Raw genomic sequence first — 12834 nt, forward strand, 5'->3', positions numbered from 1 at the left:
AAAAAAAAAATTTATTTTACCATAACTTTTAGCTCAATTGGTAAGTTTGACATTGACATAATTAAATAGAAAATTTTATGACAATTAAAAAAATTGTATCGTTAAGATCAATATGCAGTCAGAAAGTTTTATAATTACTATTTATTGTAAATTTATCAAAAAAAACTCATTATTTTTTGCATTTTTATCATAATAGATAACTTAAATAGAAGTAATAGTAATAATTTCCTAGTAACTTTTGTTGTTTGAAAAGAATCTACAATTGAAATATTGAGAACTTAATTAATTTTAATGATTTACTTTAACTAAATGTACCAATCAAAACAAAGTTGTTAAAAAGATTTACTCAATTGAGTGNAAACAAAGTTGTTAAAAAGATTTACTCATTTGAACGTATTATAAAATTTGATTATATTTGTAAAAATCAATTGTTAATTCAGGAGAAAAAACAATCAATTTTTTTAGAAATGATTTGTATAGCAACATGTTACAAAAGATTTGTAATATTATAGTCCAGTAGTAGCACACACAAGTAGAGTAAAAAAATTATTAAATTACAAAGTAAAATAATTTAATTTTGTAGTTGAAACCTATTATATCAAACTTCATTCGTTAATAAATATTTTGAAAACATTAGAAATTAAGGATTTTAATTGTCCTTATGAAGAACATGTAATAACTAACTGTTTAATTGATAAATTAGAATTTTTGAGGGTAATATCTTCAACTAGATACGATTTGTGATCTTTTGACATATTTTTCATCAAAATCGGTTCAGTGAGAGCTGAGATTGAGCGTATACAGACACAAAAAAAAACACATCATAGTAAAATTAATACCTTCTCAGCTTCACATCGAAGCTAAAATAAATTGACCCTTCTTAAGCCTTATTTTTAAATTATTTTTTTAAATAAGTTTAACCTTATAGTTTAAGGTATAAGGGATAGATTTAAAAAGTAATTAATAACTGATAAATTAGACATATATAAAATTAAAATATACTAAAAATAATTTTCATAGCATAATAATTATTTTAAGAGAAATGGAGTGTCTAGCATTAATAAATCACTCTGTACATGTATAAGACAGAAACTTGATTTGATACAGCAAACTTTCAGCATATTATATAAGTATGATATTTTACTTTACGAAAACATTGTAATATTGTATTTACTACTTTTAGTATTTTTAACATATTTTCCCAGAATTATTTTTACTCATTTTACTTCATTTTAGCCTAAGAAAAAATATATAATAATAAGTAATAATTTATTATTATTGTCGTTATTTATTAATTGTAATTAAACAAATTTTAAACTGTTAATTTGTTTAGTATGAAACTGTAATATCTGTAACTTAAATCTTTTTCATTTCAATTTAACATTTGTTAATAGATTAATCATAAACCCCTAATTTTGAGCAGTTCCTTCTTCTCGCCATTGGTGTAGTATGTGGGTAATCAGAGGTTTTATCCTATTTAGTATACATATAGCCTGCTTTATAATAAGCAGTTATAGGTATCGGGGTAAACGACAGTATATTAAAGCTCCTTAATCATTAACCTCTTTTTATTAAATTATTGTATCATTTAAACTTCAACGAAGGCGTTTTCACTACTTAGCAAAGTATCATTACAATTTCTTTAATGATAAAGAAACAAAACAAATCTGCACAATAAGAACACAGTATAGTTGTAACAAGTGTAGATAATATTAGACAGTGATTAATGTCTCTACCATAAAAACTCATTTTACTTCATTTTAGCCTAAGATAATATAAATAAATGTTTTAAATATTTCATTGTATTTAATTAACACGCACGCTCCAAGTAATTTATTATAACATATTGACAACTTTAGTTCAAAAATATGTAATCATAGAAAAGAACAGATAAATGTTTTTTCTGATTTTATTATATCCTACCATTTGTTATAATAAAAAATAAAAAATTTACATATTTTTGCAAGCTAAATATTTAAAATTATATAGAAAAATAAAATCATGACTTTTCAAACTATATTTTGTAAAATCATTATATTAATAAACCTTAATGTCAATATACATACACTCAGTTTATAATTTAGTGTAGTTGAACATTGTACAGTTGGGAATATTTTTTGCGTAGTTGAAATTAAATTTTGGGCATTTGTAAATTAATAGAATTATAAATAACAGCAAGCTAACATCATAAAACGTCTTGTTCAAATTTTGAACACAAGAAAAATACAGTATAACTATTTATATATAGTTAAATCAGTGGTGTAGTCAAACTTTTTTTTTATGATTGTGGAGGGGAGGCGGTAAAAAAATATGTATTATTAGAATTCCCTATAGTATGACATGTTAAATCCTATTTTTATTTTTTTATTCAAGAGCTATCGTAGTTTTATATTTTTTAAAATACAAAAAAATTAGTGATCATTTATGTATATAATTAATAAACAACAAAAAATAATAATTTATGTTGAGTAGAATAACTATCTAAATACATTAAGGGGATTGTGGTGGCAAAATTAAATATATAGAGTGGTTCCTTAACTATGTTTCATGAAACAACATTTAGTTTATTAGAGCTAATCATTATTTTAGTTTTTTTACATTAATAGTCCTTTATTGAGCTGATTTACTCAAAAAAATCATTAAATCATCCCTTACACAAAAAAAAATAACGACAATAACATAACGAAATAAAAAATAAAAATAATTATCTTTAATGACGACGATGGAGGGTTGATGTAACTGGAAAGCGAATGTATTCGGTGGTAAGATAAAGAAATCCAGGGAAAATGTAATGTCGTGAACGGTACTTTAATAGGTACGAACACTTAATAATGGCAAAGACGATTTATTTTACTTAAATGCGTAGCATCAAGCGCGAACTGCAATGGCGATTAACAATAACGTATAAGTTTGAGGAAATTGCAAGGACGAGATGTCAGCTTTTTACAACAACTACATGCTCGCAAGCACCACAGAGCCATGTAGCAAAACGAGCTAAGATGGCGGGGACAACGCAGACACAGGAAAAAAAAACAGACCGTCAAGAATTCAGTGTCATATAATGATAGTGCAGGTAACAGTTTTATGTAATATCTGATGTAGCGCTGAAAGACGGTCAAGACGCCCGTCTCTTATCTGCTAGCATCCGGTGGAGACAAAGATAAGCATTTAAACAGATGTTTATCCGACAATAATGATAAAAAAATTAAAACAAAATTTATCACAACTTAAAAAATAAGTTCCAAATTGTTCACCGATTCAGTGGTTTTTAACTTTTAGTTTCGATGCGAAGCTGAGAAGGTATTGGTTTTACTATAATGTGTTTTTTTTTTTTGTGTCTGTTACCACTTTTTCTTAGCTCTCATCGAACGGATTTCTTTGAACGATACGTCAAAAGATCATAAATCGTATCTAATCGAAGACATTATCCTCAAAAATTAAAAAAATTTCCCTCGTTCCCCGTAAATGGAGGAAACCTCCAAAAAAATTACAAATTTAAAAAACGCTAATTTTCGAAATTTTTTTTATTTTAAACTACCATAACTTTTTTAAAAATAATCAAATCAAAATAATTTTTTTTTCTATGAATGCATGATGTTTTTAACTATCATTTGGTATATTTTTTTTATAAATCTGACTTTTTACCTGCCTACAGGGAAGGATTCAAAATGACAACTTTTTCACAAAAAAATTACTTTTTCAACATAACTTTTGAAAGTGTTCCGGGAAGTCTGACACTTTTATATATATCTTAAATTAAAGCCAATGTAATGTACATTATTATGGAAATAAACAATTTTGGACTTTATTTTATCTTTATGGTGAAAACAGACATCAAAGTTAATAAAAAAAATACGATTTTTAAATCAAAAATACGATAAATTTAAAAATATAAAAAAGAATTTTTTTACATTTTTAAATTTATAATGCTATAACTTATTTAAAATTGTATGGATCAATACAATTTTTTTATGAGAAATAATATTTGTATCATTCGATATACTTTATCTTAATCAGGATATAAATAAGGAAATAGGAAATAATGTAGCTGTTGGAATAATCCACCATTTTTTTAAAATTAAACACTATCTAAAGATTTGCATCGAAGCGTTTTTTATGATAGTGATTTTAATCACTGTCAGGTATCATTATACTTGACCCAACTATGTCAGGTCACCACTGTGCCGCGACCCCCCTGTGCTGGGTTTTTTAATACATAGATCAGAAAATAATAATAACAGAGATAATTAGGGGACCTGAAACCCCACAAATTGTGAACCATATGAGTCTATGTACAAGAGGCGTGTTAACCATAAGCCACCGGACGCAGATATGGTCTACCCCAGACCTTACCCCAATTTATATCTTAAATTTCACCCTGACATTTTAGATAAAAATGACCTTTCTTTTGTATAATATGTTCATATATGTAATTTTAAACATTACGAGGTGTGACAATAAAATAACGAGACTTTCTAAATATAACCTAAACTATTATCGTTATCTATAAAACAATTATTGAAATATGATTAGGAAACACTTATCTAAAAGTACTATAAACACTGATGAAATTGGTTAATTTTTTTATACGTTAATAACCTTGTTATTAATGCGAATTTGACTATACTGCCGAAAAATGTTAGATATCAAAATCAAACAACGTGTTAACATTAAATTTCTTGTTAAATTAAAAAAAACTGTCGCGGAATCATTTCGTATATTATGTGAAGTTTATGGTGAAGAATGTTTATCAAGAGCTTGCGTTTTTGAATGGCACAAAAGGTTTTGCAATGGAATAGAGGACGTGGAAGACGATGATCGTTCTGGACGTCCTACCACATGTTCAACAAACGAAAACGTTGAAAAAATCGACAAAATTATTCGGCAAGATCGTCGATTAAGTGTTAGAGCTGTAGCAGAGATAGTAAATATTGATAGAGAAAGTGTTAGTAAAATTTTAGTTAAAAATTTAAATATGAAAAAAGTGTGTGCTAAAATGATCCCTAAAAATTTGACGATTGATCGAAAATTCAATCGCAAAAAAATTTGTTCTGACACCTTAAAAATCATCAAAGATGATCCATCTTTTATAAATAATATTATTACGTGTAATGAAACGTGGAGTTTTACATATGATCCTGAAACTAAAAGGCAATTCATGCATTGGAAGACACCAACTTCCCCAAGAATGAAGAAAACACGAATGAGCAAGTCGAAATTCAAAGCAATGCTCATTGTTTTCTTTGACATTGAGGGAATAATTTTTGTTGAATGAGTTCCTCGTGGGCAAACTTTCAACCAATATTATTATAAAGAGGTATTAATTAAATTAAGAGAACGTGTTACAAAAAAGCGACCAGATCTGTGGAAGAATGGCTGGGTTCTTCACTAAGACAATGCTCCAGCTCACAGTGCACTTTCAATTCAAAGTTTTTTAACTGAAAAAAATCTTTCTATACTTCAACATCCTCCGTACTCGCCAGACCTTGCTCCTTGTGACTTCATCTTATTCCCAAAAATTAAAAGTTTATTAAAAGGAACCCATTTTCAAACGGTTGATGACGTAAAAATAAAAACGGCAGAACTTCTAAAAGGATTAACTGAAAGCAATTGGCAACATTGTTTTCAAGAATGGCAGCGACGTATGCAACAGTGTGTTGATGCTGAGGAAAGGTACTTTGAAGGTGACAATCATTAAATTGTAAAATTTTTAAAATAAATAACTTTTATTAAAAAAGTTTCGTTATTTTATTGTCACACCTCGTATTTTCATCTAGTCCGGTTTATCATCACCCGTTCAACAGGTGTAAGCCGGCTGTATCTTTTGCTGGGTGACCAATTGTTATCTGGCTAGCGGATGGGTGTGTATGATTAATGTGTTAATGTTGTGTTTTTGGTTTTACGTTCTCTGGTCGGCGTTCGTATCAAGTGGATTGTGTTTTTGCATTGGGCAGCACAAGGAGGCGTAAAGTGAATTGTATTGGACAATCACCATTAAATGAACAATGAGTTCATAACATAATACGGAATAAAGGAATAATATAGTCAGAAGAAATATAGGAGTACATTAGAGATTGGCAAGTTAAAACGTTCGGTGGTCAATTACACTAAGTATTTTTTGTCTCATGTTGTTTTATGTAATAAACATTGTAAATGTATATAAATTGAAGGACGCTTGAAACTAGTTATAAAATTAAAGAGTCAGGTTTGGCTTCGTATAGATAATGTAAGTAACCACCGTCGTCAACTGCGGGAAAGAGCGTAGCGATTAAACTGACAAATAATTGAGATATTGAATTAACACACAATATTTTATTCTCAAAAAAACTACACAAATTTGACAATATAATTTAGATAATATCTTATATAATTAATTAATTATTTTAGCTTCGATATTGGTTTTGTCATAGTGTATTTTTATACTTTTTTATATCATAAGGATATTTAGATCCAAAATATCCAAGATTTTTTTGTCTGAACATTCCATATCTTAATCCTAAATCGAAATAAAAAACCTCCATACCATTTTCAATTATTTTTTTAATATTTTCTTGGTAAGGATTTATAAAGTCCTCATCTCTAATTTGCATATTTTCAACACCACATAAAGAGTTAATAAAATTAATGATAGTTGATTGTTTTCCATATTCGCCATTTTCAACGTGTTTATCCTTAAATTCTTGAAGACCAACAAATGTTACGACCTTGATTATTTTATTGAACTTGCTTTCAATCGAACCATTAGTATACCAATCTTTTACTAACATTTTTTCAATCAATTCTAACAGTTTTATAAGATTACTAAGTACAACAGTGCTAAAATTAAAAAACTAAAGGCCATTTATCATATGGGCTATCAATGGTTTCAATATAGTTATACTGTCTCCTAATGTTTGTAAGTCATTCAAATTATTGTTAGTGGAAATTTTCTTATAGTGATTTAAATATTTTTTGTAGAGTTGTTCAATAAGACAGACATAAAGTGAATTTAAGATGATACCACCAATATAGTATTTCGTATTATTATTTTGTAGCCCTAAAGCATATACAGGGATAGGTTTGTTAAGTACATTACGATCTTCAAAAAATGAAAATTTGTCGAATGTTGGCCATGAATTTAAAACTAAAATAAACTCATGTTTAGGTGCCTTATCGTTACAACTTATATCAGAAATGAGGTATAATTTAATAAATATTAAGAAAATTAAAATGCAATACATACTTTTTGATTTAATGAAATTAAAATTTGTTAAATGTGTATAACTTTTCAAAGATTTTAATAAAGTGTATCTAGAATTAAACTTTTTTATGTATTATAGGCAGTAGCATATAATTATTTTTAGATCTAATATTAAATTATAAACATTTTATTTTAACAAGTATAATATATAATTTTTTGTCAATAAAAAGAAATATTTTAGAACTATTTAAAGTATTGTTACATACAGCTGAATAAGTTTTATATTTCTTAGGATAATAAATTATATACTTGTTTTTCTCATGAAATTAAAATTTGAAAATTTTAATTAACCATTTGATAATTATTGTTTTGGAATACAAATTTTAGTACATGATTGAATAAATCGGAAATAAATGTATTAATAAGTCATGACCTTACAAAATTGATCAGATATTAATTATGACATTAGAATAAAAAGGTTTCATCTCACGTTTTTCCAAAAATGTTATTTTCGGATATAGTTATCTATTATCCGATACTTTATAATTTCTTGTACAAAATGAAGTAATTTGAATAATTATCTAATAAATTACATAAAACTTAAAATTTGGCACTTTGTATAAAATAAAGACAAGTTATTTTAGCCATTGTAAAAATAAAATTTTATTTAAAAAATATATTTATGAACCGAAATATTTTAATTATACGCATGGTTATAGCTGCACTAAAATAATACAATAAAATATTACAAAAACCAAAATTTGGAGTTGAATTTTTTTTCGATTAACTTTTAACTAAAAAAACGGTAGCACAGTGAGGTCGAGGCACAGTGTGGATGAGACATAGATGGGACAAATATAGATGATATCTGATGTATAGATGAAATCACTGTCGTAAGAAACGCTTCGATGCAAATCTGTAGATAGTGTTTCATTTAGAGAAATTGGTGGATTATTCCAAAAGCAACATTAACTCTTATTTCTATGATTATATCCTGATTAGTAGGTCTTTGATTTTAAAATATAATATATGAATAAATACTAATTATATTATTAAATTTAGTATACAATTGATATTCAGTAATTTAATATTGTAATTTATACGGAGAAATTATAAAAATAATGAAAAAGTTATATTTTGCTTTACTTTTACGCGTATAAAAATTTAAAAGCCTTGATACAATATTTGTCAATAAAAATTGTTTGTTACTATAAATAAATGCACTGGACTACAAGGAACTTTCATCAGAAACAAAAATTAAATTTTCTAAACAACTTCTCGCGTTGTTTTCAAATCTGCAATTAGACTTTTTCTATCACTTCTAATTTTTTATATTATTACTAATTATATATAAAATAAAAATTAAAAGAAAAAAAAATTTGTTTTCAAATTATTACTGATTTGATTTTTAATATGTTAAAAATAATCAGTCCAAATTTTCAATTTTAACCTATTTTTTTGGTTTTTTAAAGTTGATGAAAAATTTTTGACAAGTTTCGTGAAAGTTTATAGTAAAAAAAATTAAATATGTTGCCGTACTTTTAGTTCAATTGCAAGTTTGAAATTGACATAATTAAATAGAAAATTTTATGAGAATTAAAAAAATTGTATTGTTAAGATTAATATGACGTCAGGAAATTTTATAATTACTATTTATAGAATATTTATCAGAAAAACTCATTATTTTTTTTGCATTTTTATCGAAATAGAACACTTAAATAGAAATAATAGTAATCATTTCATAGTAACTTTTGGTGTTTAAGAAGATACTACAATTGAAATATGAACTGAATTAATTTTAATAATTTACTTTAATTAAAATAACCAATAAATAGATACGAATTGTAGTCATTTGACTTATTGTTGAAAAAAGTAGGTCAAGTTAGAGACGAGAAAATAAATGATAGTCACAAAAAATATCTTCTCAGCTATACATCGAAGCGAAAACTTAAAATATAGTAAAATAATTTTAATACGAATGAGACATTTCTTCTTGCAAGGGGCGACTAAAGTGATGGGATCCTTGATCTTTATTGAATCTAAAATCAAAGCAGTTGAAAATTTATTCTAACTAACCCAACCGAACCAATCAATACAATTTTTTCATGAGAAGTAGTATTTATATACATCTTTCATTCGACTTACTATATCTTAATCAGGATATTAACAAGGAACTAACAGATCATGTAACTTTTGGAATAATCCGCCAATTTTTTAAAATTAAACATTATTTAAAGATTTGCATCGAAGTGTTTTAGCTTCGATGCGAAGCTGAGAAGGTATTAATTTTACCATGACGTGTTTTTTTTTTTTATGTCTGTTGCCACTTTTTCTCAGCTCTCACTGGACCAATTTCTTTCAACAATACGTCAAAAGATCACAAATTGTATCTAGTTGAAGACATTACCCATAAAAATTGAAAATTTTTCCCTCGTTCCCCGCAAATGGGGGAAATATCCAAAAAAATTACAAATTTAAAAATTGGTAAATTTTGTCATTCTATTCACTTTTTTTTCTTAAAACTTCTATAACTTTTTCAAAAATAAACAAATCAACATAACTTTTTTTTATACTAAAACCTTAGATATTTCCCTTTCATTTGATATCATTTTTTTTTGAAAATTTAACACTTAACCTGCTCACTGGAGGGGATTTAAAATAGCAACTTTTTTACAATAACTAAATTTTTCAACTTAACTTTTGAAAATGTTCCGGAAATACTGCGTCCTTTAAACATATATCAAATTAAAGCTTATGTCATGTACTATAAAATTAAAAAAAAAAAATTTGTCCCGAAGACCTATCTTCTATGCGCAAATGACTACCGTATTCAAAAATATGCTATTTTTGTGTTAAAATCCTGGGTTTTGTATTTTATTTTATTTTAAAATATCTTCTAAAGGCAATACACTGACTTTCGTGAATATTTTATAATTTAATTGAAATAGAATAAAGTGCATAACACATAAGAAATTAAACTTATTAGAATTTTTTTACTTTTTTAAAGTCCAAAAAGTAATTTTTAAATTTGAGTTAGCTTAAATAGCCAATTTTATCATGTAGCGAAAGCAACGAACAATTGTCAAGTCGGTAATACTTGTATCTATCATGCTTACGGTATGAGATTCAAATCAGTCTGCGGCAACTAATACTTTGCATTTTTTTTGAGTTAGAATAAAATTTTCAATCATTTGATATTTATCTCATTTAGATTCAAAAACTTCAATAAATATAAAGGATCCTATCACTATAGTCTCCCTTCGTGAGAAGAAATTTCTTATTCATGTTAATATTATTTTACAATGTGGTTTTTTTTGTGGCTACGATTTATTTTACCAACCCTCACTAGACCTACTTTTTTGAACGATACGTCAAATGATTACAATTCGTATTTAGTTTAAGTTATTACTCTTAAAATCAAAAAAATATTCCTAATTCAAATAAAAAGTAGCTTAACCAGCTTTTTCCATACAAATCATTAATTTGTAATATTCTTAAAGTATTTATTGTCGAATTAGATTTGATATGATAAAAATATTCAACTACAAAAGTAAATAATTTTACTTTGTAATTTATTCATTTTTTAACTCTATTTGTGTGTGCTACTATCAGTTTATAATATTCCAAATTTTTTTGTAACATGTTGCTATATAAATCATAAATTTAAAAAAAAAATGATTTTTAGTTTCACTTGAATTTAACAATGGATTTTTACAATTATAATCAAATTTTATAATACGCTCAATTAAGTAAATTTTTTTAGCAACTTTTTTTTTTATTGGTTTTTTTAGATATATAATCATTAAAATTAATTAAATTCTGAATATTTCCATTGTAGAATCTTTTTAAACACTATAAGTTAGTTAGAAATTATTAATATGATTTTTANGTTTTTTTTAGATATATTTTTTAAACGCCATAAGTTAGTTAGAAATGATAAATATGATTTTTATTTGAGTGATCTATTACGATAAAAATGTAAAAAAATCTAACTTTTCTGATAAGTATTATGTAAATAGTAATTATAAAATTCCCTGATTGCATATTAACCTTAACACTTTCTTTTTTTCTATTTAATTATGTCAATTTCAAACTTACAAGTTGAGCTAAATGTTATGGTAATAAATTCATGTTTTTTTAGCTTCGATGCGAAGCTGAGAAGGTATTAATTTTACTATGATGTGTTTTTTTTTNATATATTTATGTTTTAACAAGTTTTGTTTTACGTTATTAATATGTTAATTATGCATTTTTCTTATTACATATATAGTATACACTCCATGTCTGCAACTTGGATGTGGAAAGTAATTTTGCACTTGACGCGTCGTTGTTATAATTAGTTTTATGCCACGATATGCAACATAGAATTCTTACCTATGCGCTATGGTAAAAATACCTAAAATTCTTATATCTCAAAAAATAATAATACAGAACTGGTTATTGACCTGTATAAATTTTAATTAAACCATTACCCATTTATTAGTGAAATAATAATAATAGGTCTTATTTAACTTTTGAAAATTATCCATAAATTCTACCGTTATGAATGATTTTTTCTTACAAATTAATAAAAATTTACAATGGTTTACAAAAATGAATTGAATTTAAATTTATACGTTTTTATGAAAAAATCGCCATTTTAAGAAAAAAAGGAAGTAGTTTACTTATTAAATCACACTGTATAAAATGACCTAATTAATAAATGAAACAATGTTTGTATATTTAATAACATAAATGCATTTTTGAAAAATCAACAAATTGTATTTATGCCAATATTTTGTTTATAATTAAATAAATATTTAACATGTTAGCTCGGTATGATGCTCAGAAAGAGTTGGTTTTACTAAGAATTGTCACTTTTTTTTTTCTGTTCATAAAAATGTTTAACTCCACTTGAACAATAGTAATCAATACGTCACAGGAACTTAAATTATATCTAGTTCAAGTAATTGCCATTATAAGTCATAAAAATTAACCCAATTACCTTTATTAAGGAGAATTTTTTAAAAAAAATAGTATTATTAATAACCACGGATTTCTTTTTTCGTAAGTCACTATAATTTTTTTGAAAAATATTCGATTTTTAAGTTTATTATAAATTAAAATTTCAAGCATTAATTTGTTTGATAACAAAGTACAATTTTGTGCGATATATTAAAAATACTACCACACAAATTTTCTTTTTATTCAATTATTTTTTCATAAAAATGTACAAATAAAATCTTTTTTTTATATGTACTATAAAAATTATTAAATTAATTAATTGATATTGATATTATACATTTTAGATGTATCTTTCAAAATTTAATTAGGATCCTATTATTTTTTATTACTCCACTATACTGTTATAAATTTGGTTATGGNTTCAAAATTTAATTAGGATCCTATTATTTTTTATTACTCCACTATACTGTTATAAATTTGGTTATGGTCGAAAATTAAAAAAATTCTGACTGGTTGACGGTCATTGCTGTAATACTACTTTTTGATCAAATTTAGAAAAGGTGGTAAGTGGGGTAGTGTTTGGCGTTGCTTTATTTTTATCAAAACGCACATATATAAAATTCTTCTTCATTGTATATATTCAAGCCAAGTTTACTATATACAACGTCGATCACTGGAATAGAAATTTTTTATTGGAAACTAACATAAAA

General features: G+C 25.5%; 1 protein-coding gene across 1 annotated transcript; it reads left to right on the top strand.

Moving 5' to 3' along the window:
• The first annotated feature begins 4298 nt into the window (after nt 1–4298).
• LOC126904094 (protein GVQW3-like) lies at nt 4299–5749 on the top strand. The gene has a single exon (XM_050682815.1). It carries the CDS (start codon nt 4637–4639, stop codon nt 5273–5275), a length of 639 nt encoding a protein of 212 aa, XP_050538772.1. The 5' UTR covers nt 4299–4636; the 3' UTR covers nt 5276–5749.
• The last annotated feature ends 7085 nt before the right edge of the window (nt 5750–12834 follow it).

This window comes from Daktulosphaira vitifoliae, unplaced genomic scaffold, assembly GCF_025091365.1.
Source record: "Daktulosphaira vitifoliae isolate Bord-2020 unplaced genomic scaffold, ASM2509136v1 Scaffold_4, whole genome shotgun sequence".
Lineage (NCBI taxonomy): Eukaryota > Metazoa > Arthropoda > Insecta > Hemiptera > Phylloxeridae > Daktulosphaira > Daktulosphaira vitifoliae.

What these genes read in the sequence shown, in the direction of transcription:
- LOC126904094 (XM_050682815.1), top strand. Translation starts at nt 4,637, where the DNA reads ATGTTAGATATCAAAATCAAACAACGTGTTAACATTAAATTTCTTGTT.